The 27027-nt window shown below is 43.4% G+C and overlaps 1 protein-coding gene across 2 annotated transcripts in view; it reads left to right on the top strand.

The window, feature by feature from the left end:
- The window catches only part of CACNA1C (calcium voltage-gated channel subunit alpha1 C), a 709385-nt gene that overhangs the window by 429264 nt on the left and 253094 nt on the right, over nt 1-27027 (top strand). For both annotated transcript variants that reach the window (XM_077827237.1, XM_077827230.1), the window contains exons 4-5: nt 11745-11884; nt 20958-21097. In XM_077827237.1, coding sequence (XP_077683363.1) covers nt 11745-11884; nt 20958-21097 — 280 coding nt within the window. The remainder of the gene's footprint in view (nt 1-11744; nt 11885-20957; nt 21098-27027) is intronic.

Below are 27027 nucleotides of genomic sequence, written 5' to 3'. Positions count from 1 at the left end.
TTGTCCTGATTGAATTTCATCCTGTTTATTTCGGACAGTTTCTCCAGTTTGTCAAGATCATTTTGAATTCTAATCCTGTCCTCCAAAGCACTTGCAACCCCTCTCAACTTGGTATTGTTCTCAAATGGTATAAGTGTACTCTCGATGTCATTATCCAAATTATTTATGAAGAGATTGAATAGAACCGGACCCAGAACAGGACCCCACTTGATATGCCCTTCCAGCTTGACTGTGGACCATTGGTAACTATTTTCTGAGTATGGTTTTCCAACCAGTTGTGCACCCACCTTATAGTAGGTTCATCCTATGCTATATTTCCTTAATTTGTTCATGAGAATGTCATGTGAGATACTATCAAAGCTTTACTAATGTTGAGATACATGACATCTACTGCTTCCCCCATCCACAAGGCTTGTTATCCTGTCAAAGAAGGATATTAGGTTGGTTTGACATACTTTGTTCTTGACAAATCCATGTTGACCGTTACTTATCACCTTATTATCTTCTAGGAGCTTACAAATTGATTATTTGCTCCATTGTCTTTCCTGGTACTGAAGTTAAACTGACTGGTCTATAATTTCCTGCGTTGTCCTTATTCCCCTTTTTATAGATAGGTACTGTTTGCCCTTTTCCAGTCCTCTGGGATTTCTCCTGTCCTCCATGAGTTTTCAAAGATAATCGCTAATGATTCAGATCTCTTCAGCCAGTTCCTTAAATATTCTATGTGTATTTCATTAGGCCTTGCTGGCTTGAAGCCATCTAACTTAAGTAATTCTTAACTTGTCCTTTTTGTTCTGTTAGCCCCCCACCCCCTTTACACTAACATTCCGATCCCATTTGCACAGATGTTCACTATTTTGGTTGTCTGATCACTGCTAAACTTTTTGGTGAAAACTGAAACTAAAAAGGCCTTTAACACTTCAGCCATTGCTGTATTCTGTTGTTGTCTTTCCCTCCTCGTTGAGTAATGGGCCTACCCTGTCCTTGGTCTTCCTTTTGCTTCTAATGTATTTGTAAAATGTCCCTAACTAGTTCAATCTCGTTTTGTGCCTTGGCCTTTCTAATTTTGTCCCTACATGCTTGTGTTGGTTTTGTTTTTTTTTAATCTTCATCCTTCATCCTTTGACCTACTTTCCACTTTTTGTCTGACTCTCTCTTTTTGTGTTTCAGGTCACTAAAAATCTCCTAGTTAAACCAGAGTGGTCATTTACCATACTTCCTATCTTTCCTACACATTGGGATAGTTTTCTCTTGTGCCCCTAATAATGTCTCTCTAAAAACTGATGTATTCATTTAGATTTATAAAATATGCAGGTAATAGTATGTCCTGGGCACCCCTTTCAAAACTTCAATTCACAATCCTCTATAAAACCTATTGAATTGCTTGGGTCTGTCTCTCCATTGCCCCGAACCTTGTGTACTTGTTACACCAATGCAAAGTGGGTGAAAAATGTTACCAGCTCAGAATGATAATGACTTACATTTTGGTTCAAAGGTGGGATTTTCATATTTACCTCAGTGAATTAGGAGCACAAGTGTCACTGAAAATCAACCCAAATTATTACACAAGATGCAAAGGAATGAAGAATCGGGCCCTTTATGTGCCTTATAAATTGCCCTTGCATTTACAATCAGATTCTGCCACTAAATGCAATCCCTAGTGAACACAAAAATAACTCCTCCCAACCCTTAGGCTGCTTCTTCAGAAAGCACCCTAGAGAAAAGGCTTGGGATCAGATAGATAGGGGCCAGGCCTCTGTGTATAAAACTCACAAGGGCTTTAGTGGGAGTTCTGAGTGCAGAGCACTTATAAGACTGGCTGCAATGACTGATATCTTGCTTGCTTTCTATATCCGTGGGAGGTACACATGCGGCCCAAGGGCAGGATATTAATCATTTAAAATAACTGAAGTTGGCTCTCCAAGCACCTGATATATGAAATCGCCATGTTGAAGGCAAAGGGAATTCTACATGCAGAACACATCTGTTTGTCCATCTATCTACTCTGATGCACCTAAACTAATCTCTGATCCTAAGCATTTTTAAAGTACCCACTGATTATAGTATTTCCATGGAACGGTCAATTGCAGGATCAGGCCCTAATTCTTTAGAGTGGGAATGTCAAAAGCTCTCAGTGTTGAGCTTTCTGATCCCAGTGAAGCCTGTGGTAAAACACCCATTTCAGTAGGGGTAGAGATAGGCCAATGCTGAGCACCTTCAAAAACCTTTGCTAAACAATTCTGACCTCTCCTACTTAATGCTCCAATTACTCAAGATTTGTTGCATACTGTCCATCCACTGCCTTCTCTTTGTATATTTTGCCCCTGTCAGGTTATGCAGGATAAAATTAGCTAGTGTTCTAGCACTGGGTTTTTGAGATCTTTCTGGATTGGGGAACTGGTATAAGAAGGTACAGTGTGTGCTGTTTCAGAACTAGAAAAAAAGAGTGAATGGAGTAATTCTCAACAGCTGCGTATTTTATGAGCCCTCCCTCTCTGCTAAACAAAGAGAAAAGGGTTACCATTTTCTGCAGTGATAATGCTACATGAGGAAAAAATCTATTTGTTTTTTTGATAGTTTTATTCTCTTGCATGCTTGTCTGCTACACTCATGTATACTTAACTGAAAATGTCTGTTTAGCAACATAGTATATTTTATTGAGTTGATCCTGTAAGTGCACACATGTGGTTCTGTTGCATCAAAGGTCAAAGTTGTTCACTACAGCTTTAGGCCAGCATATTCACATAGAACAGATATTCATATCTCGGATCTGATGATAACCCATAATCCAGAAACACAGATCCTTTCACTCAGTTTCTTTGTTCTCCTTTTCCAATGTTACATTTCTATTTCCTTACTTCTGGTCAGCAAAAGGCTGCTTCTCTTAGTGCACAGAACCTGTGGTATCAGCCTTGCATCTTTCTGAACCTGTGTATAAATTAGTGCCATAAAAGCAGTGGCCCTTCAAACATTATTGTCTGCCCTACATAACAAAACATTTGCAGCATTCAAGGTATTTCCTATTGTACGTTTAAGGAAGTGCAAGGAAATAATGCAGATACTGACAAAAACGGATCTGTAAGGTTAAGGTGGCAGGTTTTTAAAGGCCATCCCTGGGCAGGACCTCCTGTTTATAACTTAGAACCCTTGTATGAGAAATAGTTTTTGAAATGCCATAGTTGAGGACTAGAGTATTGGAGAGAGAGGGAAAAGTTGAGAGAGCCTTGTGTAGGTGGAGTCTGAATGAGGTCTCCCCTAACACCTAGTGATGAGCTGGGGGAAGACTACAGGACCAGACCCTGTTTGCATAGACATGCCCACTCTGCCTAGGTGCGCAGCATGATGGAGCTGCTTTGCCAAAATGATTAATGTTGGCTGGTTTGGGGTTACAAATCACTCTAGTATTCAAATGCAGTGGTAAGGAAATGTTGTTATCCTTATTGTATGAGTAAAGGGCAGCAGAACTGTGCGTAGCATGCGCTGGTTGAAGGGGTCATCCAACCTAAATAAAACCTTGCTTGCTAAGCAGGGGGTAGGAATGCCAAATCCTAGTGAAGATGAGTGGCTGTCCCTATCCCTATCCAGCGGTGTGGGCTGTGCCCAAAGAGCCCTAGATGCTATTTGACCAGCTCCTCTCCAGTGTTTAATCGAAGAGCTGATTAGACTCAATAGATAGTCCTTGTTTCTGGTTGATGATTCCCAGAACTGATGTCACTGGTGAGCAGGTCTAGGAGCTAAGGCTTAGACCTTGTGTGGGGACGGTGAAAGACAACACAAAGACTGCACTAGCTGTGAGGTTCCCCACTGCTTGCTGAAATCACTAAGAGCTGAGTTAAGTGGCAGAACCTCAGAATGTGATGCTGTAGGAGCAGCAAGCAGAGGTGGCTGATGGCAGCAGAGAATGGTAGCAGACAAATGGTGGCAGCAGCAGAGGCATTACGTGATGCCCTCAGGGTGGGAGGTGAACCTTGTGAACACACCCCTGAATTCTGGGTCTTTGCTACCCAAAGACTGCCAACTCTGCGTGGGGTGCAGCAGAGGGAGAGGAAAGTGATGTATTAAAGGCACATGCGTTGAAATTTCACACTGCAAGGTGGGAAACTGAGGCAAAGGACACTGCGCAATGCACTGTGAGGTCAGGTTGCTTATGATCACATGCTTCTGAAGGTGGTTGTGGTGGTGTCACAAATTAATGCTTGGTTCCCTCTCCCTTTTATTAAAAGTTCTTTTTTGTTATACGCAGATTCAGTGCTTGCAAGACAGGGAGTATTGCCTCTAGGGATGGTGGTAGGGTTTTCCCAGATTACTGGGTGGGGACTTGAGCCTGTTCTGTTTTGTATTTTTAAGAGTAACTTCTAGGTGCTGCTGACTCCACTTGGCAGAAGGGTTACACTTGTAATGTTGAAATTTCTTAGCTTGTTATCTGTTCGTTTGGGACAGGGACAGTACAGCACCTAGCACAGTGAGGACCTGGTCCTGATTGAAGCCTTTAGTATCTACTGCAATAGAAATATTAAAAACTAATAATGCTGTATGGCATGTGTGAGATGGGAAGGAGGATGTTGGAAGAAAGAGATGGGAAAGTAGCACAGTTCTGGTCAGCTCCTCAGAAGTAGTGCTGGGTTGGTAACTTAACTCCTGATGGGGAAAAGCCCCAGAACGCCATGCCTGTTCACGCAGAGTTGCTTGCATGTACTCAGTGTTTTCAAACTCACATCATTACCCCAGGACATCAGTAGGAATTATAGACAACACAGACATCTTCAGCAATGAAAAATGGGATTAGAGGTTTCTGGTGTTAATCCTTTTGAAACAGATGTTAGTGTTAGCAATAGGTTAACGTTTGTCTTTATTAAGAGTAAGCAAATGTGTGATCTATTTCTCTGTAACGTAAACTCTGGTGAAATGAAGCTTTGGCTAAAATGTCAGCTACTCTAGCTAATGCTTGTGTCCAGTGTCTGTAATAACCAGCACTGAAACCAGCCACAGAACATTTGTACGTGATCTGGAGATTTATTCCAACCAGCTCAAGTCAACGTTTTTCTCTATATTCCCTTCCCCACTCGCTCCAGACATTTTGCCTGGCCTTTTCTGAGTTGTGCCACAGCCTTGCCACTAGCCAAGCAAAAGCCTTCTGCTCTGCAATTCCCTCCATCTGCAACATGCATCCTGCATTCCAGCCTCATAGACACTGAATACATTTCTCAACGACAGCTGAAAACATATGGTATCTTCTGTCTTTTTTTCTTTACCGTATTGTATCTCCAACTTCGCTCTGAATCTGCCATTGTGTTTTGTCTTATCACTCTGGACTGGATTAACTCTGAAGGTGACAAGAGGATGCAGTTTGCACCCCCTTTCAGCCCAGAGGGTCATTGGGCTGGAAAGGGCATTCAACCCCAGGGCAGCAACAGTATCCTAGAACTCTACTGGGAGAGGACATATTTAAAATTAGGTTGGAGCTGCATAAGATCCCGGCCAACAGAGACTGCCCAGGAGAGGAAATGAGTCACTTCTGTGGGCTGGCGCCAATTGATCGTGGGTTTTCCAAAAGAGTGGAAATGCAGGGTATCTTGCACTGCTAAGTCCTCTGGGCCCTGGAACCTCAGGGGTTAATCTGGCACTAAATTACACTATTGAGCTCTGTTAGAATAAAGATAAGCATCACTTTGGTTGCTCACCCAGTAATGGCAGTTAAAGCTGAAAATTATCTAAGGTTCATCCATCCAATTATTGCAAAGCACTTTTATCACCATGAGTTGATTAAGCCCAGTGCTTAATTGGTGCTGGGGCTTGCCAGGGCTGAGCCCCAGCACCTCTAGGCTTGGCAGTTCATAGCCCCAGTACCTCTGGGATTGCTGCATCAGTTTTGAAGTAAAAAAATTGCTTGAGCCCCAGCACCTCTTTCATTACAAATTAAGCCCCACAACAATCCTATGATTGTCAAGTACAGTAGGTATTCTCCCCTTCCCTAAACTCATGCAGCAAGTCAGCATCAGAGCCAGGACTAGAGCCCCCCTATCCTGAATCCCAGATATGTCTTCTAACCAATAAACCACACTGCCTTCTTAGTGGAGAGCTGCTGAGGTTTATCGTTTCGAAAAGAAGTGAACATATATCACTGATTTTTTAAAAAAAACCTTCTCAGTTCCAAGCAGAACTAACTTATGGATAAAAAGTGGCCTCCTGAAATAGTCTCAAAGTAGCTGCACATTTAAAACAGGGCAATATTTTTTTCCTTTGGATTTGGTTCCTAAAATCATGAGTTTAAATGGAGAGGGTAATAAAATCTCTGTTCTGCTCAGCAGTGTTTGGTATCTTATGTTCATTGCAGAGGATTTTACAGTTTTGTGTTTTATGGATCTTTCAGCTTTAACTAGAACATTGTAAAGAATTTACTGATGGTGTGTGTATGCAAACACACACATATAATAATATCTTGGCAGATTATTACTCAGCAACAGCGTTCAGCAAACAGCCATATTACAATAACAGAACATAAGTTTATAATTCCATAAGCATCTTGAGGAGGCAAAAAGATCTGAGGGCCCTAAGCCCAACCAAATGTAATTTGTTAGTTCTTTAAATTTTGGCTCTGGAGCTGAGTTGTGTGGGGGGGGAAGATAGCGTGCTCCAGAATTTCCCAAAAGTACTGTGTTACTCTGAGTTTTCTGGACTATTTAATGTTTTTATTTAAATGCCTTTCATGTCAGGGAAAGGTTCTGGTCAATGAAGTTCTCTAGGCACAGTCAGAACAGACAAAGCTGGCAGCAGCAGCGCTGGAGGTCGACCCAGAGCCTACTGAAATTGAGTCTTTCCACTGAATTCAGTGGGCATTGGGATGGGCTCCATGTTGCCACACATCGCCATGGCACTCTGCTTCAAGTTTGACTTCTACTAATGAAAAGGCAGTTTAGTCTCTGTACATTGAAATGTTGCCCTCTCAACTAAGACTGCCAACCAGCATGTTAGCTGGTGTCCGTTTTGGGACTGGTTTGTGTAAGATGGGCACCAGTCCACTAAAAACTGTTCTGAATACACCACCACCTCAATCCACAGATCCACCTGTGAGGTAGCCCAAGCACAAGGAATAACACCACCAAAATAGCTGGGCTCCATTTGCACATGGAGCCCCTCAGAAAGCAATCTGCGGACTATGGTCTCAAACCCTACTGGTGATCCCTGGGGATGTGAGGGGTGGAACAAAAGGGCTGATCCATCTATGCAGGGCTTGCTTATGGCTTTGGAAACCCTTTCAATGAGGTATAGAGGCCCTTAATGGAATGGGTTACAGTAAGATAAATCTCTCCCTTTCCATTTTAAAGATGTTTCTTCATCCCTAGCAAGGCCAGTTGAGTCCTAATTGCAGCACTGCCATGCCTAATTCCCAGCACATTGTTCCCCAGCTGAGCCCATTTCTGTGTTCCTCTTGTATTCCCACAGACTTTTTCTTGTCCTTTCTTAGCTAGGGCATTGTCTCCTCACCGTGGAGTTAACACAGGCTAGCTGCCCGCTGAGCAGGATGTAGCCTGGCCTCATGCCATGCTGATAAAGGCATGTGGTAGCACAAAGGCGCGTGGTAATCAAAAGGCGCTGCATAAAGACTTCCCATCACATGTTGATTTTTATTAGAGGTCCTCTGACAGCTCCGCTTACACTTACTTTACAAATGTGCGCATGGAACTTATCTGTCAATATTTGTTTTCCTAGTGTTTGCACAGCAAGTAGCCACTCAGCTCCAGGGAATTGGGGGATATTTAATAAGCCTATTTCAGGAATCAGCAAGCCTTTTACCATTTCAGTGCTCTTATCTGTTGCCAAGCCAGTGGCCAGGCAGTTGGCTATTTACTCTTGTATGCTAATTTATTTGAGTAACAATAAGTAATGTGAGGTTGGAGGCAGAGTGGTCACCTTATTAAAAAGTCAACATTTATAAACAGTTACCAGGATTGGTATTGTAACTGTAAACTGAAATATCTTGGATATATCTGTGTGTGAAGGTTAATGGTGACCACTGTAATTTACAATTGCATCAGGTAACTTAGGCTTTGTCTACACTGCACTTTCATCGGTAAAACTTTTGTCATCCAGGGGCGTGAAAAAAAACACCCCTTCTGAACAACAAAAGTTTTACCAATGAAAAGGACCCGTGTCATCAGAAGAGCTCTCCTGCTGACAAAGCTACCGCCTCTCGTTGGGGGTGCATTTATTTTGTTGGCGGGAGACCTCTCTCCCACCAACAAAGAGCAGCTACACTGTGCACCTTTTTAGTGGCATGGCTGTAGCGGCCCAGCAGTGTCACTAAAAGGTGCGTAGTGTAGACGCAGCCTAAGTAACATTAACCTAATATGTGCATAATTTCCCTAGTTATCGCCTGTATTAAGTGCAGGACATACTGCAACGCTGAGATACCATTATCTAATGGAAAACTACAGCCTTTTTAAGCACAAAGACATGTATGCTACTGTAAAACAGATTTCTGGGGCATGTACAATAGTGTGTTAATGTAAATGTGCAGATGAACTGGATAATGTGGTTCTTGGTCATCCACTAGAGAATCAAGAGCTTTGCTAGCCACTGTGTTACTGTTAACGATCTAGAGTTGAACGTTCATCTTAGAGGTTCAGGAGTGTGTCTGGGTCAGATGTTGTAATGACTTATTTTAATGCTGTGATCCACCAAAGAGAAGCAGTGATGCGTGTATTCACCAGAGTAGCTGGCAGGGAGAACTGGCAAATTATATTCTGAAACAGAGATGCAAAATCAGGTAGTGACTCACTGAATCATTTCACTGGGCAGACTGCAGAATCTACTTGAGCCAAAAGTTTAGTCTATTTATTTGTATTTTTCTAGAGCAGGGGTTCTCGCAACAAATTTTTTGGTGGCCTGAGAGTGCGGCCACCAACTCTTGGCGGTGACTGCACTGACACTTTTTTCCTAAAATTATTTATTTCTCCGAAAGTTACATCCAAATCATTGTAATTTATTTATGTAAGGTTTTGGGGTTTTTTGCAGACTCAATAATAAAAACCATCCACAGTTATCTCTAGTCTTTACTGGACCTAACAGAATAGAAACACAAATAAGGTGCTTTGCAAGTTCTTGTCTTTTTTTATTATTATTATTGTTTGTTTTGCTTTTTTAGTAAAAGTGGTTGTCTGTATAACAATTCTGAAGTAAATTTAAAAATGCTTTGACATAGAAGTCCAAGTAATAATGAAAAACATATCTGGGTGGCTTGGGTCTGGGGAGGGGAGGGAACGCGTGGCGGGGGGGGCTCGAGGCTTCGGCCGGCCCGAGCTCCTTCGGGCAGGTTTGAGGGGGGCAGGTCTCAGGGCTTCAGCCAGCCCGGGGCTCCTCTAGCGGCGCTCAGGGCTTCTCCGGCCGGCGGGGTGGTGGCTCCAGCTGCCCAGGGGTGGGGGGAGTGCGGGCAGAAGGGGGGGCTCCACCCACCGCCCAGGCACCCACCGCTCGCCTCTTCTCTCCCCTGCCCCAGACACCGCCCTGCCCGCCAGGAGAACTCCTCCCGCTCGCTAGTGGCTCACCGCTCACCTCCTCCGCTCGCAGCCAGACCGCGCCGCCTCCTCACCCTGCTGCTGGCTCGCCACTCACCTCCTCACTCCTCCGCCAGGGCCCCCCCCCGCTCGCTTGTCGCCTCCTTCCTGCCCCGCTCACAGCCAGACTCCCACCCCGCCGCTCGCCTCCTTCCTCCTCCACCGAGCCCACCCCGCTCGCCTCCCCACTCGCCTCTTCGCACACACCCCTGCTCACCGCCTCGCTCCCCCGCTCGCAGCCAGCCCCCTCACCCTGCTGCCGGCTCGCCGCTCGCTCCCCCGCCTCGCCGCTCGCCGCCTCACCTTGCTCCTTAAGTCTTGTGTGTCCCACCTGCGTCTCCGGAGAGGCGGCACATGAAAGGAGCAATAGAGACGAATTGGAGGGGCTGATGCTCCCCCCAGGAAACGGCCGTGGCCGCAGGGAACCCCCCTGGTGGCCGCATGCGAGAGAGGGTGTTCTAGAGACAGCCTGAATTTTCAAATGTGACTCTCTCTCTAGCAAAATATGTAGTCCAAGGGCCTGGTCACCTTCAGTCATTTACTGCAGCCATGCATCCTTGCCGTCTCTCAAGGGTAACTAACTTTTTTCATAGGCAAGTAAAAAATAATTTGATATTTTTATTAGCATAGTGGTGGATTGAAGGAGTCGTTTTTGTACCTGGGCTAGTAAATTTTGTAGAGAATTTTGCAAGGCTGAACAATGCATCTCAGACTTTCATCTCAACCAAGCAGTTCAGGGGATTGTTAGGGGCCTACTTTGCAATGTGTCCAAGCTGTAATAATTTAAATGAATGAGATTTCCAAATGATTGTGAGAATGAGGCTTGTAAATTCTTCTTCGAAGCACACACAGCAACACCTTTCCTTACTGAATAGAGAGGCTTCAGTTAAAATTAATCCAAAATAAGACCCTCTCCAATGAGGGAGACTTGGTAGATATAATCTTGGTAGCTCTGAGGACTATACCTATCCTTTCCCTTTTTGTCCAGGGGCATGTCAACACAGCATCTGAGAACGAGCCTCCCAGCCTGGGCCCACAGACCTGTGTTGGCAGGGCTCACAATAGCACGCTAAAAGTAGCTATGTAGACATTGTAGCTTAGGCTCTGAAATCTAGGATGAGGGATGGGCTTCAGAATCTGAGCTCCAGCCTGAGCCGCAACATCAAGGCACTGTCACACAGCTGTCTTTAGTAGGCTAGCATGAGTCTGTGGACCCAGGCTCACTCCCAGATTCAGTGTAGATACCTAGATGACTGTTCTGATCCTGGGACAGCTGAGTGCTAATTATCTTCTAAGGCTGCTGTCAGTGCCTTTGCGGTGACTGGCTAGGAAGTGGGTCAGGGGACTGGGATCCCTGTCACTTTAGCAGTGCTGCTGCTCTGCCGCCATCCTGGGAATAGGAAATCCAAAGTTAAGAGAGAGGTTAAACCCATATCTGGACTCCTAAAGCTTCCCTGCTGAATCAGAGTGTCTTGTCACTGTAGATGACTTCCTTTGCATGTGCGAAACTCTGGATTGCATTTCACAAGTTGCACATGTGAATATTCTGATGAAATCACTAAAATGATGGTGACTATGCACTGAGTGCTAATGAATCCATGTGAACAGTAAATCATTTATCACATTCCTACATCAGTTTTTTCCCTAACAATGTAGGAGGCAATCTCACAAGACAAGTTAAAAGAATGACAGTTTTTCTTGGGGGGGGGGGTGGTGTCAGTCAGCGGGCTTCTCTTCTTCTTCCCCCTTCTCTCCACAAAGCCTCAAATCCAGCCACCTTCCCCCTCCAAGAGGGTTGGACACAGCTCACTCTGGAGCCTATCAGTGCCTCTCAATACATCCTCCTGAGAACAAGATACTAGAGAGTGATGCCTCCCAACACTGGCGCTGAGCATTCTGTCTCTGCAGAGTTTACAGTTCCTGACAAATCAAGGAACATGAAACTTGCATCCTAAACACACTGCACTGCTGCTAGCCTATCAAGCTAGCCACAGAAATAACAATACGGAGAGGAAAAGCTCATTGGCAAGTAATGGGGTTTAGCACTGGACATTCTGAAGTGGCTCTGGTGGGCCAGTGACTAGAGGGCTGCAGAGATAAAATGTTAAAAAGGTAAACAGATTTTTACCCATTGTTTTTCAGCACTGAGCTAATGGTTGTCTTTCTTTTTTTCTTTTGTCTTCTCTCCAGGAACGAGTGGAATATCTCTTCCTCATAATTTTTACAGTGGAAGCATTTTTAAAAGTAATAGCATATGGACTTCTCTTTCACCCCAATGCTTACCTCCGCAATGGCTGGAATTTACTAGATTTTATAATTGTGGTGGTAGGGTGAGTACTATTGTCTTTGAGTACACTGTACACATGGGAACATAAAGAGTTCATTTTGGGGTATCAGGAATTCCAAATGGGTACATTACAGAGGAGGAATGCATAGGCTTCTTATGGATGCTTGTTTGACTGACTGTACAGCATATCCTGTGTCTCTCGTCTCCACCACCCATCTCCCCAACTCATCCCACCTGCAGGCTCCCTTCCTTTACCAAACATAGAGAGAATGTACTGAATTCAGAGTCAGATCCTCCGCTGGTACAACTGGCGTTGCTGTGTTGACTTCAGTGGAATAGCGCTGATTTACACCAGCTGAAGAACTGGCCCACAATGTTTAATCTTGGCATGGTTTTTCTGGTATTGCGTACCTCCAGCTCTTTAGACCCCGTTCCGGGACTTTACCCATTTCTAAGGCGTGGAAAGTAAACCACTTTTTAACATCTGTGGAGGAAAAAAGAGAAAGCAACACAAGACTACTGGGCAATGTACAGCAGGGTCTCAGACTCCTCAATGTAATCCTTATAGAAGACAATCAGATAAATTAACCCTTGACAGCTCCATGAATGTGGGGGGAATAGTTCATGGGATGTACTTGTAACTTGTTATTTGTAACAATGGGTGAACCCCAGAGCTTAAGGTCCAACAAATATTTCAGAAAATAAAATGTTAAAAGATGTCCCGCATTGGTCCATTATTGGGCCTGACCACTGTGAGGGTCAGGCAGAGAGCGACATTTTCAGGAATGAGGAGCTTATTTTGATTAAAATGGCCCTACCAATTATTTAAAAAGCCTGAAACAAAAGCGGGGAATAGAAATACAGAGAATGTGTTGTATGGCCCACATTTTCTCTAATAGACTGTTTTTCAAAGTTTTCCATGTGGTATCAGCATATCTCTGAGACATGAGGAGCCTCTAAAAAGAGTGTGTGAGTTAGGAATTGAGCTTCGTCATCCCCTTATAGCCTCCTAAAACAGAACCTCTGAGAAGCCAGAGGAATTGTGAAGCCCTGGAGAAAAGCAGCCAGGCAGCAAGCTCTTCCTTTTTGGATACCTCACAGTGAGTTGTGCAATGCTGCTGAAGCTGAGATGAGTTGTCAGCTTTAGGAAAGGGGACAGCATGGACACTGTTCAACTTCTATATACTTTTTCTGAGTGGCCATGCTTCTGCTTCCTGACCCTCTTCCCAGAGAAGTTCCTGGGCCTCCATATGCAATTAAATTCTTAATTTCTGTAGGGATTAGAAGTACAAGAGTGGAGCAATATCTGCAACACTTGTAGGCAGGTCTCCAGTAGGTATCTCTGCCTCACTACTGAGAGCGGAAAAAGTCATGGGATGAGGTGAAAGGTTTAATGTAGGGAAAATGATGCATTAAATTGGGTTGAATTAGTTAAGGGTTAGAAACTTGGGAAGCAACATGACAAGCTGTTTGAATGGCAGTTAGATGAAGGAAGTGTAAGGTGGGATGAACTAACCCTTAAGGCAATGAGGCTGGGTCTTCTTCTCCTGAATGCATCTTCCCTTCCTATCCCAGCCTCATCTCCAGAGTGAGTTCCATGCCCCACCAGCATCCAGGCCCTCCCCTGTCCTTCCCTTTCCAATAGAAATCCTTGCCTCCATTCCCACACTGAGTACCAAAAAAGGGCAGTTTTAGCAGCCAAAGCATCTTATGCTTGATGCCCAAATCCATTGACCATCTGGCCACTTGTCTACTTGTATGGAGGAACTGAAAGCTATAAAACTCCTAACCATTCACCTTTGCCGCTGCTGCGCTACTTGATCCCTGCTGTTTCCAGAATGACAGGTGGAAGTTGGGGGAGGAGTTCCCATCTAGGAGGAGGTGGGACAAGTTGGAATCTATTCTTAGTCCCAAAACAGCCCAACGTCCTGCCTAGACTCTTCGCCCTGCTATTTTGGTGCTCTCATCTCCGCACCCCCAAAGGAGTAAAAAAATCCCACAGGAAATTAGTGACATCCACCCAGGAATTAACTGGTTTCCCAAGATAAGTCTGATTCTGCAACGTATACTCATGTAGCACTCAGTCACCTGACTAGGGACTGCTGCTTAATTATGAACATGATGGTTTTCATTTTATGTGGGTGTTTATGGAGACTTTTAAAAAGAGGACAAATATTTTACCCCCTTCCTATTGCTATGTAAAAGAACAGGGTTCCAGAAATGCTAGATCAGCATTACATGCAGTTTAACTTGAGTTTTCCTATTAGGCCTGTTAATCAGCAAGATGATATTCAGGCTGAAATTAATTCCCTTGCCAGTGACAAAAACAGCAGCTCTCCACTGTGCTATTCTGTCTGCTCTCATGTTCAGCAACACTTACTCTGTAGCTGGAGGAAACAATCTGACAGCAACTGCAACAGGGGAAAGATTACACATGTATAAATATGGCAAAGACTCCTAGGTCCCAGTTAAAGAGTAACAATTGCAAGCAGCAGATTCCACTTCAAGGCTAGATGGGTTTCTCTGATGTTTATCTATTTAGACTGGCTCATACAGGACCATGCCATAGTGTGGTGTGCTGCTTCCTCTCCTAGCAGACCCTACTTATCAGCAAATTCTGAGAGGCAATGCTGTTTGCCCCTGTTCTCCCCTGCTTGCTCCCTACTGTTTGTCTGAAAATTGCAGTGTAAACCCAGGCTGTAGTTACACCATATTTAAACTTGAATTGATTTTTATTGGAGCGGCAGGAAGTTTTCCAAATTTCTCCATTTTCTTTTTTATTCTGCTTCCTGCAAAGACCCCTTATTGACGTACCATTTTCTTCCATCTGAGGGGAGCCAGCCATGGCTTCCCCTGGTGTCAGTCAGTGCTGCTGGAAGTGATTCCAGTGCCAGCCTGAAGCAGTGGCTGGAAAACAAGAGGAAGCATTCACCTGACAGTGGCAATACATGCTGTCTACTGTGTTCCCAACTCAGCCCAGGCTTCCTTAACATTGAGCACAGGCTCATTAATGAGACTTCAGAAGAGAATGAGACACTAACTAAAAAAATGTGATTGCTAATCCTAGCCATGCTCAGTAGGGCTTCTAGACTGATGGATATGATGCTCAGAAACCCAGTTTAGAGGTAGCAAACCTAAATTTCCTTTCCCAGCTATTACCACCTCTGTCCTGAATACATGGGTTCTACCTCATAATACCACAGAAGAGGCCAAACAAAAATGGAGGCAAACAAAATACAAAAAAAGGCTTATGATTTTCCTTAGACTGCTGCACTCGTTAGAAATCTCCCACATCCTCCTCTTCATAATAGTGAAAGCAAGTAGACCACTGACCTCTTTTGACTTAACCTAACCTGAAATGGCAGAGTTTGGGGCTCATTAACTTTTTATGTTCCTTAAGCAAGACAGAACCAGGAAATGTATTATCCTAAACTCTTGACTAATATCAGTTGCTAAAACTAAAGACCTGGGTAATTTAGAAGGATGCAGCTCAAGGATGCTCCTGTGACTTTGTGGGCTGGAACTGCTTCTTGCTTTGCATTTGGAGGCCTCTGAATGTTACTGTTCTCCAGGGAATAAAGAAAAACTTGCCTTCCTGTGGCAACTGTTCTCTTGGGGCAGACTGATAAGGACATAGTTGTAGTATTGTAACAGAGGCCAGAGAAGATCATAGAGGTTCATGGGATGGCAAAAGAGGAAGGTGCTTTCCTGGTAATATTCAGAAAGTGTAACCTAAACCAGTAGTTCTCAATCTTATTTGATTGCCCCCCCACTTTGTGTCTTTAGTTGTTTATGCCCCACACCACCACAAGTACATAAGCCACCACCCCACTCTGAAGGCAGAGCGAAGAGCAGCAGCGTCTGCTGGCTGGGTGCCCCGCTCTGAAGGCCACGCTGCACCAGCAGCAGCACAGAAGTAAGGGTGGCAATGTGAAGAGTGAGATTTGTCAATATCACTTTTCACAGCAGATTTAGTTCCATTGCCACCCTTACTTCTGTACTGCTGCTGCATCCCGGGGCTGACAGATGGGGATTGGGGGATGGGACCGAGGGGGGGCAGGAGAAGAGCCTGAGCCTGGGCTGCCTCTGGTGAGGAATAGAGGGAAGGTGCAGGAGGAGAGCCCAAGCCCAGGTGGCTGGGCTCTGGCTGTCAGCCCCAGCGTGCTCTGGCTGTCCCCTTTTCCCTGCCTCCCAGATGTGCACAGCTCTTCTGCATGAGCCCCAAACACCCAGGGCTGACAGCCAGAGCTCTTCCTGCCCGCTCCCCCCCTCCCGCTGCAAAAAAAGCCCACAGCTTGCACCTCCCTTGACACATTCCTGTGCCTCCATAGTTTGAGAACCACTGACCTAAAGCATTAAAATTTTAAAAACTTTTTCATCACAGCTGTCATCTTGCACTCATTCTGCCATTGGAATCTTCTTCTTCTTTAAATGTTGATGGTTCTCACCATAGAAAAAAGAGTAGGGCTGGATGGGAAATGGAAAAATCTTACATACAAAGAATAATTCAGGTGTTATTGTGGCAAAAGGGAGCACAATCAAGGACAATGTCTAGATCCTCAGTCTACCTTAACTCCCATGTTTTTCCACCACATCAGTGCATGCAGCTGGAAGATCTATTAAGGAGAAACTATTTTGATATTGTTCATTATTTTCAGGTAGACAAGGAGATAGGGAATGAACATTCTAGAAAGCAGCCTACATGAATTCTTTATAGTACCCATTATCTGCTACACTTTATAGTACCAATTATCTCCCTGTCTTCAAAAGTTGGGTCATCTGCCGCCTGAAGATATGTGACTTCACTTTGAATGTGTAGTTCTAGGATGGTCAGATGAATCCATGTCAGGAAAGGAGAAGAGCATTAAAAGCAAGGACTATATCTAGACTTAAGGGAATGCCTTCTGAAGAAAGGATGCACTTTCAACTTACAGGCTTGTAACAACTTATCTGTCTTGCAGTTTGGTAGATCTGCTTTCTGAGCAGCTAAGTCCTTTAAAGCTTGATCTAGCTTATTCTCAAATAGCCTATGACCTTTCTGTGGCAGAGCCATTAAATATTGCTTTGAAGAAAAATCTCTTTGCGTAGGTGTCAATCATAAAGTTCTGTGTTTTAGAACATTGCTAGTTAAGAACAAAGAACACACACTCAAGCTGTCTAATGAGGCATATCCCACAACTGCTAATCATTAGTTAAATTGTTTCCTAGTTCCTTTGATTTTTTTTTTCTCCTTTTGGAAAATAAAGGGTTTTCTGATGCGAGTGTTGTCCTTGGAATTCATCATGACTTAGAAGGAAATTTCCTTTCCTGACAAAAATGACTTGAAAGTGTTGTGTTACAAGAATATTCTTCTTTCCAGACAGCATGTAATACATTTCCTAAGAGCAATATTTTCTGAGGACCCACAGTTTCTACAAAGAGAAAGGTATCTTAATTTAGAGAACAACTTTATTTAGACTGTGCACTGAAGGTATTTGCAAGGGGTCTGAAAATCTGAACAGATTCAAAAACTTAGGTGTAGAAATGAGCCTTTCCTTAGGCCTGTGGGGAATTTTCTAAAGGGCAGACTCAAGCACTTCCACATTTACAAACCCTTCCTGGAGTTAAAAAATAGCCATATTTAAAGGTGAACCGTAAAGCCAAAAACAAAAAACCTTTTGGCCTTTACTTTTTCTTTATGCTCTATAAAGACTCTCTCTCAAAGGTGTTTCTCTCCTTCTTATTTGCATTGGAAATATCAGATCCTCAGTTCCCTCTATTTGCAAGAGCCCCTTGACAAGATCTTCTCTTAGACCAGTGTTTCTTAACCTTTACTGCAGCCTGCACCCCTTTGGTTCTTAAAATATGTTCTCGCACCCCTTATCAAAAATTGTTGAAGTAGGTCAGTTCTTTAAACCTAGATATATTTTTGTTTGTATATTACAGTAATTGTTAAAAAATGTATGTTGTTAAATACATAGGTTTGATTAAACAAAGGAGTTGTACTGACGTGCCTGCACTTAATTTGTGTTTTTGATGATTTACTTTCTAAAAAAATCTGGCATGTCTCGCACCCCCAGAAAGGTCATCTCGCACCCCGGTGTGTGCACCCCAGGTTAAAAGCCACTGTCTTAGACTATAAGAATCAGCATCCCATCCACAAAAACAGGGGAATAAAGAGCTGTAGTACAGGTAGCAGCCTTGTCATGCCACTGTTGAGGTCCTCCAAAGATCTGGCTAAGGGTCTTTGGCAAAGAGAATACCTTACGGGTCAGACGTAAAAAAGGAAGCAGGAAAAATATTGGGGGGAAAAAAAAGAAAATTACAAGGATGTCTTCATACATCCATTGAGAAGAAGCAGAAGTCAACAATTAGTCTTTTATTTACTTTGTAGTTAATCTTTTAAGAAATGAACCAAAACTAGATGTAGTGACTCCAAGGCAGAGATTCAGAAATCATTTATCAATGCTCAAGAACACTACACAACAGTTTAAAATAGGTGGTGGAAAATATTGCATCTAGTTGGAAGGGGAAGTTAGGTTGCAGAATGTGCTTATCTGAGATGAAATAGGGTTGATTCTCATACTCTTTGGAGTGGTGCTATGGGATCTTCAGTAACCACAAGGGGGTAGAACCTTGCTTTTACATCTCATTTGAAAATGCCTCCATCAGCATAGTGCTCTCCCACATCATGCTGGGGCACTGTTTCAGCTGGTTCACCTACTGAAAGGAAATGTCAGGAACTACTGAATCAACCACCCCACCTTCTGCAGTATCTACTGTAGGTTTTTTCAAGAGGTTGTCTTGGTCTTGTTCATTAATTTGCAACATCCTCCTCTCACACTCACTACATGGTTGTTAATTTTTCAGCAATACTTTAAATTATGACTTTGAATTGAGTCAACTAGCTCCCCCATCATAGCTGCCAGGTTCTGTGTAGCTCCAGCTGGGACATTTGCAACTAACGTGTATATAACCAGCAACTTCAGCTTAAGAAAATTAGTGCTGGTGAAAGGTACTGGCCTGAGTGCTGTAATGAATGTTCCCTTCTTTTTATCTACCGGTCAAGCTTCCCGCACACATGGCCCTGCCAGCATGCCTCAACCCTGAACTGTGGGGATTTTCTCTAGAGGTAACAGGGCTATTTCATTCTCACTGGCCCACGCAGTTTTTGGCCTCTCTGCGGAGTCTGCCAGTTAGTTCAAAGCATGATGATGAGTTTGTGGCATCGTAACTGGAACTGGCACCCACCGAACTTACCTGATATAGCAGCACCATTGGATGGGAACAACTTCTTTAATATCTACTGAGTTGAACTGGATTCAGATTGTTGCCCTCTAGGTGAAAGGCTTTGTGGCTCCTTAGTAATTCCCTCAGACATCCACTCTCCGAATAAATGCTAATGTTGCACCTCAAGAATGAAGTTTACTTTGTTGAAAGATAAGTGTATTAAATCAAGTTCTGACCTTTCACAGGCTGGGTCTTCCACTTTCTACGCACATGAATAACATCTCCCACACACTGCTCTGCTTTCTTCAAACACACACTATAATTAAATGCCCCACCCTGTTTTTAAAGGGACAGCTCCTATTAACCCAAGTAAACCACTAAAAATATCATAATAAAACAAGTATGAGAATTCAAATTTGCCTCTTAATAAAATGTTTTGTAATATGACATGACATCATGTCAACAATTGCATTTTTCCAGAGTCTTCACACTAACTTACACCTACACTTTTACCCCCTTTAAGCCACCATTAGGGTTTGAAACCAGGATTTTCAGATCACAGACCTCTTCCATTTCATCTACACTTGTAACTGGTAGGGAAATATGCTGTTATCTTCTATTAGGACCAGCCCATAGAGTGAGCCATGATGCATACTTTGCCATGGGTTACACAACTATTGTGGAAATAGCACTGGAATATTTTAGGATTCATAGCTTCTATTCCTAGCTCTGGAAATAGAATGTGAATGGAAACAGCATTGCCAAATGTAATGAATGCTGCTGTTTGGTCCTCATGAAGGTTTGAAACGAATCTCTGGATCTAAAAGCATATCTTTATCTGCCTCATAAACTTCTGCATGTGATCTAACCTTAGAGGGGGTCAAAGAGCCACACTTTGTTAACATGGATTACACAAGCACATAATATGACATGGTTCTTCTGAAAGGCAGTAAATGAGACCTGAGTTCTATTGCCAGTTTCACCTGCAGTGACCTTGTGGAACCTGAGTTGGATGTAAAATAGATTGGGGGACTGAACTCCCTATGAATGGGGGACCAGATGGATAGAAGAGGGAGCAAGTTACAAAGACTCGAGGGGGCAGCTGGCTCCAGGCTGGGAAGTTATGTCCTAGTAGTTCCTATTCCCGTTCCTGTGGGTAGTGCCTAGTGCCCTGTATTCCCCTCACCTCCTTGGCAGCTGGCACCTGTGCGCCATTGCCTCCCATCCAGGTGCTGATACCCTGTCCCATCCCCCACCTCACACTGATGGCTGGTGCACACACTCCTGCCCTTCCTTGGGACTGGCTGTCTCTGCCAGGACCTGCAGTGGCGGGAAGGTGGGACCTGGCTGGGCTGGGGAGTCCTACCTGCTCCTCATGAGTCAGCTTGATCTTGTGGCCTTGGCAGCTGCTACAGCCTCTCCTCCAGATCCTGCTCTCATATCTTCCTCTATGTGAATGCAGCAGAGTCCACTTCCAGATATTGCTGGGTAGGCAGAAGCATAGACCGGCACACGCTTTTTCCATTGTAGAGATGCTAGCCCCCTCCCCCACCCCTGGTTCCACTGGCCCTGAAATGGTTGAATAATTGCCCTTCTGCAGTAGAGCATCAGTTAATAAAGGTTGCAGACTGCACAGAAGTATTAATAGCAATCAAAGGAAGAACTGATATTAGAACTTATGTCTCTTGCCTTACATCTCAGTTCCCATTCTAAGACTACAGGATATTGTATAGGGGAAATGTCTCTTTCTCCTCCACTACATATGACTATCAAGTCAGATAAGTGATACATCTGGTGGGTTTGTGCAATATGAGGTAGTTTCAATGGTATTATGATGTTAATTAATTTTCTGTTTAGCCTAAGCCTTGCTGTCTGCCTACAGCTTGTTTCCTCTTTCCTTTTTGCAGGCTTTTTAGTGCAATTTTAGAACAAGCAACCAAAGCAGATGGGGCGAATTCAATAGGAGGGAAAGGTGCCGGATTTGATGTTAAAGCACTGCGGGCTTTCCGAGTGTTACGCCCCTTACGACTGGTATCTGGAGTTCCTAGTAAGTAACAATCATTTTCCCATTTTAAAACTTTTTTTTTTGGGTGGTGGGATAAACACAGGGGCAGGAATTATTTTTCTGTGGAAAGATGTAATGTGAAGCAGATGTTTTGGGGACTGGGAAGAGAGAGACTGTTTTATGTTAATGTGGCTACGTGGTCAGTATGACATTAAATTAAAAGATGGAAGAGTCAAACCTGAGAGGGTAGGTGGGCAGGAGGGGGTGTGGGTGAGAGAGAGATTTATTACACAGTTACATAAAGTCTGCAGTGTATGATCAAACAACCTCTATAAATAGTGGAAATTGCAAATCAATTTAAAACAAAAGTAAATGAAGTTGTAATCTCTATAATGAATCTAATATAAATCAAATGAATCAAACAACTGGGATTCTGGCTTTGACGTCACGGTATTAGTCTTGCAAATGGCTGACCTAATGGAACAGTGAATAAACACTCTTGTTCATGGGGAGGCTGTTTCATAAAAACTCCATTCTTCCTACCTGTCCACCACCTGCTGCTCTGATCAAGAGTGTTCAGAGTAATTCAGAACAAACTGTCTGTGGGACAATAAATAATCATGATTTCAGTGAGAATCATATTAATTTAAATAATGTTGATGACTCTGAGGAAGCCTCCAGGCAATTTCTGATCATCCAGTTTCTTCTGTCATACCGCCAGGGAAGGTTTGACTGACCACAAGCTGACTTGTCCCATTGTGGAAATGGCATTTGAGCATTGTTGTGTGGCAGGGCTATACCTTTTGAGTCAAGAGTTCTGTTTGAGAATGAACCAGTGATTGGTCTTTTGGGTAGGGGGATAGGGTGAAGGAGCCCATCCAGTTCCATAGGGGTGATTGATCTAGTTGGCAGAAATGGGGGGGGATAATGTAAGGAGTAGACTTTTGGGGTTGGGTCATTTGGTCTAGAATGGTTGTGGAGAGGGGGCTTTCTATACTTTTATTTGGGGAGACTTCTAGGTTGAGGGCTTATTTCAGTATTGCCAACCTCAGTCATTCAAAAATCATGAGCTGGGCCCTCCAAATATCATTAGATTGTCTTAAAAATAATGAAATGAAATAAATAAAACTTGGGTTCTTTTCACTTGACTTGGTTTCTGAGCCCTTAGGTTACAGTGGGGTCATATTTTCAGGCTTTTCTGGTCAACTATGATGGCTAGAAACTTACTTTTCAAATGAAAGTTAAGATTCTTAGCTCCAGGAGCTAGGGCTTTAAAAAAAAACAATAAATATTGCAAGAGTTGGCAACACTGCGGAAGATCCTTGCTCATGCACGCAGATGTGACTGCTGTAATGGCCATTGTAGGGTGGGAAGGATGGTTGAATAGCATTTCTGTACACTGAGGAGATGAAGGACCAAAGAGGGGCTTCCTGCAAGAGAAGGGAGAGATGGTATCTGCCCCCTGGACTACGGGGGCAGGCCCATCTTTTGTTAACAAAGTTGTGTGCAGTGTTGTTGTAGCCATGTTGGTCCCAGGATATTAGAGAGACAAGGTGGATGAAGGTAATATCTTTTATTGGACCAATTTAGCGTTCGAGCTCCACAGAGCTCTTCTTAATAAAGTTGGCAATCTAGTAGTCCTGCCAGCTCCGCCACAGCTTTTGAATACCCAGATAGAAGCAGTAGCCAAGAGTGCTTTTTTTAATATGTGCTCAGTGAAGAAGGTTGCGCCTCTCCTCTCAGATGTGCACCTCACAACAGTTATCAGTGCCTTAGCCACCGCTGGGTAGGATTACTGCAATGTTTTTTTATATCCAGCCATTCTTGAAGACCTCTCGGAAACTTTAGTTAATACAAAATGTGACTGCTCATTTAGCTTACAACCCTAAACAAGCAGATCAACGGGGACATTGGTAAACTGGCTGGCTGATTGGCAGAGGTGGTGGGGGCTGACAGAGGATGGGAGCAATAGGGATGGGAATTGTTGTTTTGACTTGGGAGGGACTGTGGGAGGTCCTTCGTCTTGTAAGATTTGCAGTTGTAGTCCATGCTTGAGAGTCCAGTCTTGTCAGTCTCTGGAGGCTCCAGTTTGAGCTAGTATGTATGAACCTCTCCAGGCAGTGGTACTTTTTTCTGGAGGTGTTACAGCCTGAGTGAATTTGCCTAATTGTCCTTTGTCACTGTTCAGGAAAATTGCACCTGTATTTCCCCTCTGTGGTTCAGCAAGGGCACCCACTCTTGGTTTTCAGCTTCACAGCTGTTGCCTCTCATAGGTGGAGACATGTCTCTCTCTCTCCCTTCTAACCGGGTATTCAAGTTTATCTTTATTCCATAGGGGTTTTTTCAGGATGTGACAGGTTGATAATATCTGGTCACATCTCCCACTGTTCTTAATTCTTGGAGGAGCTGCGGTCACCCTCCCCCATGGAATTGCATACAGTCCCTGGCCCATGATGATACATAAACTTAATACAGTAAGAGCTCCCAAAAATATTGCAGGAAATTGTCACATCTGTCACACCTTCCTATTCACATAAATCTATCCCCTCTTTGTGGCCTATCCAATGTAGAATCATAGAAATGTAGGGTTGGAAGAGATATTGTGAGGTCATGTAGTACAACTACCTGTGCTGAGGCAGGATCAGGTAAACCTAGATAATCCCTGACAAGTCTTTGTCCAATCTGTTCTTAAAAATCAACAATGACAGGGATTCCGCAGCTCTCATGGCAACCTATTTCAGTACTTAACTATCATTATAGTTAGACTTTCTTTTCTAATATCTAGCCTAAATCTCCCATGCTGTAGATTGAGCTGCTTAATGCTTTTCCAACCTTCAGTGGACATGGAGAACAAGTGATCAAAATTCTCTTTATAACATATTTGAAGATTGCTGTCAGGTCCCCACTCAGTCTTTTCAGTGTTCTTTTGTCAAGACTAAACATGCCTAGTTTTTTTTTAACCTTTCCTCATAGGTCAAGTTTTCTAAACCTTTTATAATTTTTGTAGCTCTCCTCTGGACTCTATCCAATTTGTCCATATCTTTCTTAAAGTGTGACTCCCAGAACAATACTCCACATAAGGCCTCACTAGTGCTGAGTAGAGCAGGACAATAACCTTCCACATCTTACATACAACACTCCCGTTAATACACCCCAGAATATTAGCCTTTTCACAATTCCTTCACATTGTTGACTTATATTAAAGTTATCCACTAGAACCCCCAGATCCTTTTCTGCAGTACTGCTGCCGAGCCAGTTATTCCCATTTTGTGTGTTTGATTTTGCCATCCTAAATATAGTATTTTGCACTTGTCTTTACTGAGTTTCATCTGGTTGATTACAGACCAATTCTCCAATTTGTCAAGGTGGTTTTAAATTCTAATCCTGTCCTCCAAAGTGCTGGCAACCCCTCCAGTTTGGTGTCATCCAGAAATTTTAAAAGCATACTCTCTGCTCCATTATCCAAGTCATTAATGAAAATAATTAATAGTACTGAACCCAGGACAGATGCATTCCCCAAGTTTGACAGCAAACCATTGAAAACTACTCTTGCAGTACAGTCTTTCAACCAGTTTTGCACCTACCTTATAGTAATTTCGTCTAGACCACATTTCCTTAGTTTTTTATGAGACTGTCATGTGGGACTATGTCAAAAGCCTTACTGAAATCAAGATATTTCATGTCTACTGCGTTCCCCCCTCCACTAGGCCAGTAACCCTGCCAAAAAGGGAAATTGGGTTGTTCTGGCATGATTTATTCTTGACAAATCCATGTTGGCTATTACTTATTGCCCTATGATCCTCTAGGACTTAGAAATTGATTGTTTAATAATTTGTTCCAGTACCTTTTAGATATCGAAGTTAGGCTGACTGGTCTATAATTGCCCAGGTCCTCTTAGTGCCCCCTTTTAAATATAGGTACTTTATTTGCCCTTCTGTAATCCTCCGGGACCTCAGCCATCTCCCATGAGTTCTTGAAGATAATTGTTAATGGTTCCAAGATTGCTTCAGCTAGTTCCTTAAGTACCCTAGAATGAATGTAGTCAGGCCCTGCTGACTTGAATATATCTAATTTATCTAAGTATTATTTCCCCTGTTCTTTCCCTAATCTGACTTGTGTTCCTTCCCTTTGTTGTTAATATTAATTAAGCATCTGATTACAGTTACCTTTTTTATTATCACTAAAGCAAAATATCAGAGGGGTAGCCGTGTTAGTCTGGATCTGTAAAAGCAGCAAAGAGTCCTGTGGCACCTTATAGACTAACAGATGTATTGGAGCATAAGGTTTCGTGGGTGAATACCCACTTTGTCGGATGCATGTAGTGGAAATTTCCAGAGGCAGATATAAATATGCAAGAGTCAGGCTAGGGATAACAAGGTTAGCTCAATCAGGAAGGATGAGGCCCTCTTCTAGCAGTTGAGGTGTGAACACCAAGGGAGGAGAAACTGCTTGGGAGGCAGGCCAGTCCTCGCCCACAGACATCCCGCCAACCTGAAGCATATTCTCACCAGCAACTAAACACCGCACCAAAGTAACTCTAACTCAGGAACCAATCCATGCAACAAACCTCGATGCCAAATCTGCCCACATATCTATACCAGTGACACCATCACAGGACCTAACCAGATCGGCCACACCATCACCAGTTCATTCACCTGCACGTCCACCAACGTAATATACGCCATCATATGCCAGCAATGCCCCTCTGCTATGTACAGCGGCCAAACTGGACAGTTCCTATGTAAAAGGATAAATGGACACAAATCAGATATTAGGAATGGCAATATACAGAAACCCGAGGGAGAACACTTCAATCTCCCTGGACACACAATAGCAGATTTAAAGGTAGCCATCCTGCAGCAAAAAAACTTCAGGACCAGACTTCAAAGAGAAACTGCTGAGCTTCAGTTCATTTGCAAATTTGACACCATCAGCTCAGGATTAAACAAAGACTGTGCCTGGCTAGCCAACGACAAAAGCAGTTTCTCCTCCCTTGGTGTTCACACCTCAACAGCTAGAAGAGGGCCTCATCCTTCCTGATGGAACTAACCTTGTTATCCCTAGCCTGATTCTTGCTTACATGTTTATACCTGCCTCTGGAAATTTCCACTACATGCATCCGACGAAATGGGTATTCACCCACGAAAGCTTATGCTCCAATACATCTGTTAGTCTATAAGGTGCCACAGGACTCTTTGAAGCAAAATAGGCATTTAAACACCTTAGCCTTCTTGATGTCACCAGTTCTTAGCTCTCCTTTCCCACTAAGTAGTGAACCTACACTTTCCTTCATCTTCCTCTTGCTCCTAATGTATTTATAAACCCTTTTTTTGTTGCCTTTCATGTCCCTTGACAGGTGTAACTCATTTTGTGCCTTAGCGTTTCTGATTTTGTCCCTATTTACTTGCATTATTCGTCTGTACTCATCCTTAGTAATTAGTCTATGTTTCCACATTTTGTAGTATTCCTTTTTGATTTTCAGGTCATTAAATTGCCCCTGTTGCAGCCATATTGGCCTCTTACTTTTCTAACTATCTTTCCCTTGCATCGGGACAGTTTGCTGTTGTTGTGCCTTAAATATAGTCTGTCTTTGCCAGGTCTCCTGAACTCCTTTTTCCCTTAGGTTTTCTTCCTAGGGGACCCTACCTATCAGTTCTCTGAGTTTGTTAATAGTTTGCTTTTGGGAAGTCCATTGTCCTTATTCTGCAGCTCTCTTGCCTTCCTTTCCTTAGAATCATGAAATCTGTCATTTCATGATCATTTTCACCCAAATTGTCTTCTGTTTCCAGATTTGCAACCACTTCCTCCCTATTAGTCAGAATCAAGTCTGAAATGATTGCCCCACCCCTGTTACTTTCTCTTCAAGAAGTTGCCCTCAACACATTCCAGGAACTTACTGGCAATTTTGTGTTTTGTCATAATACTTTTCCAGCAGACGTCTGGTCAGTTAAAATCTCCCAATACTACCAGAA

This window comes from Eretmochelys imbricata, chromosome 1 (assembly GCF_965152235.1).
Source record: "Eretmochelys imbricata isolate rEreImb1 chromosome 1, rEreImb1.hap1, whole genome shotgun sequence".
In the NCBI taxonomy this organism is placed as follows: Eukaryota; Metazoa; Chordata; order Testudines; family Cheloniidae; genus Eretmochelys; species Eretmochelys imbricata.
Note: the sequence above shows the minus strand (reverse complement) of the source record. Positions and strands in the feature narration are given on the sequence as shown.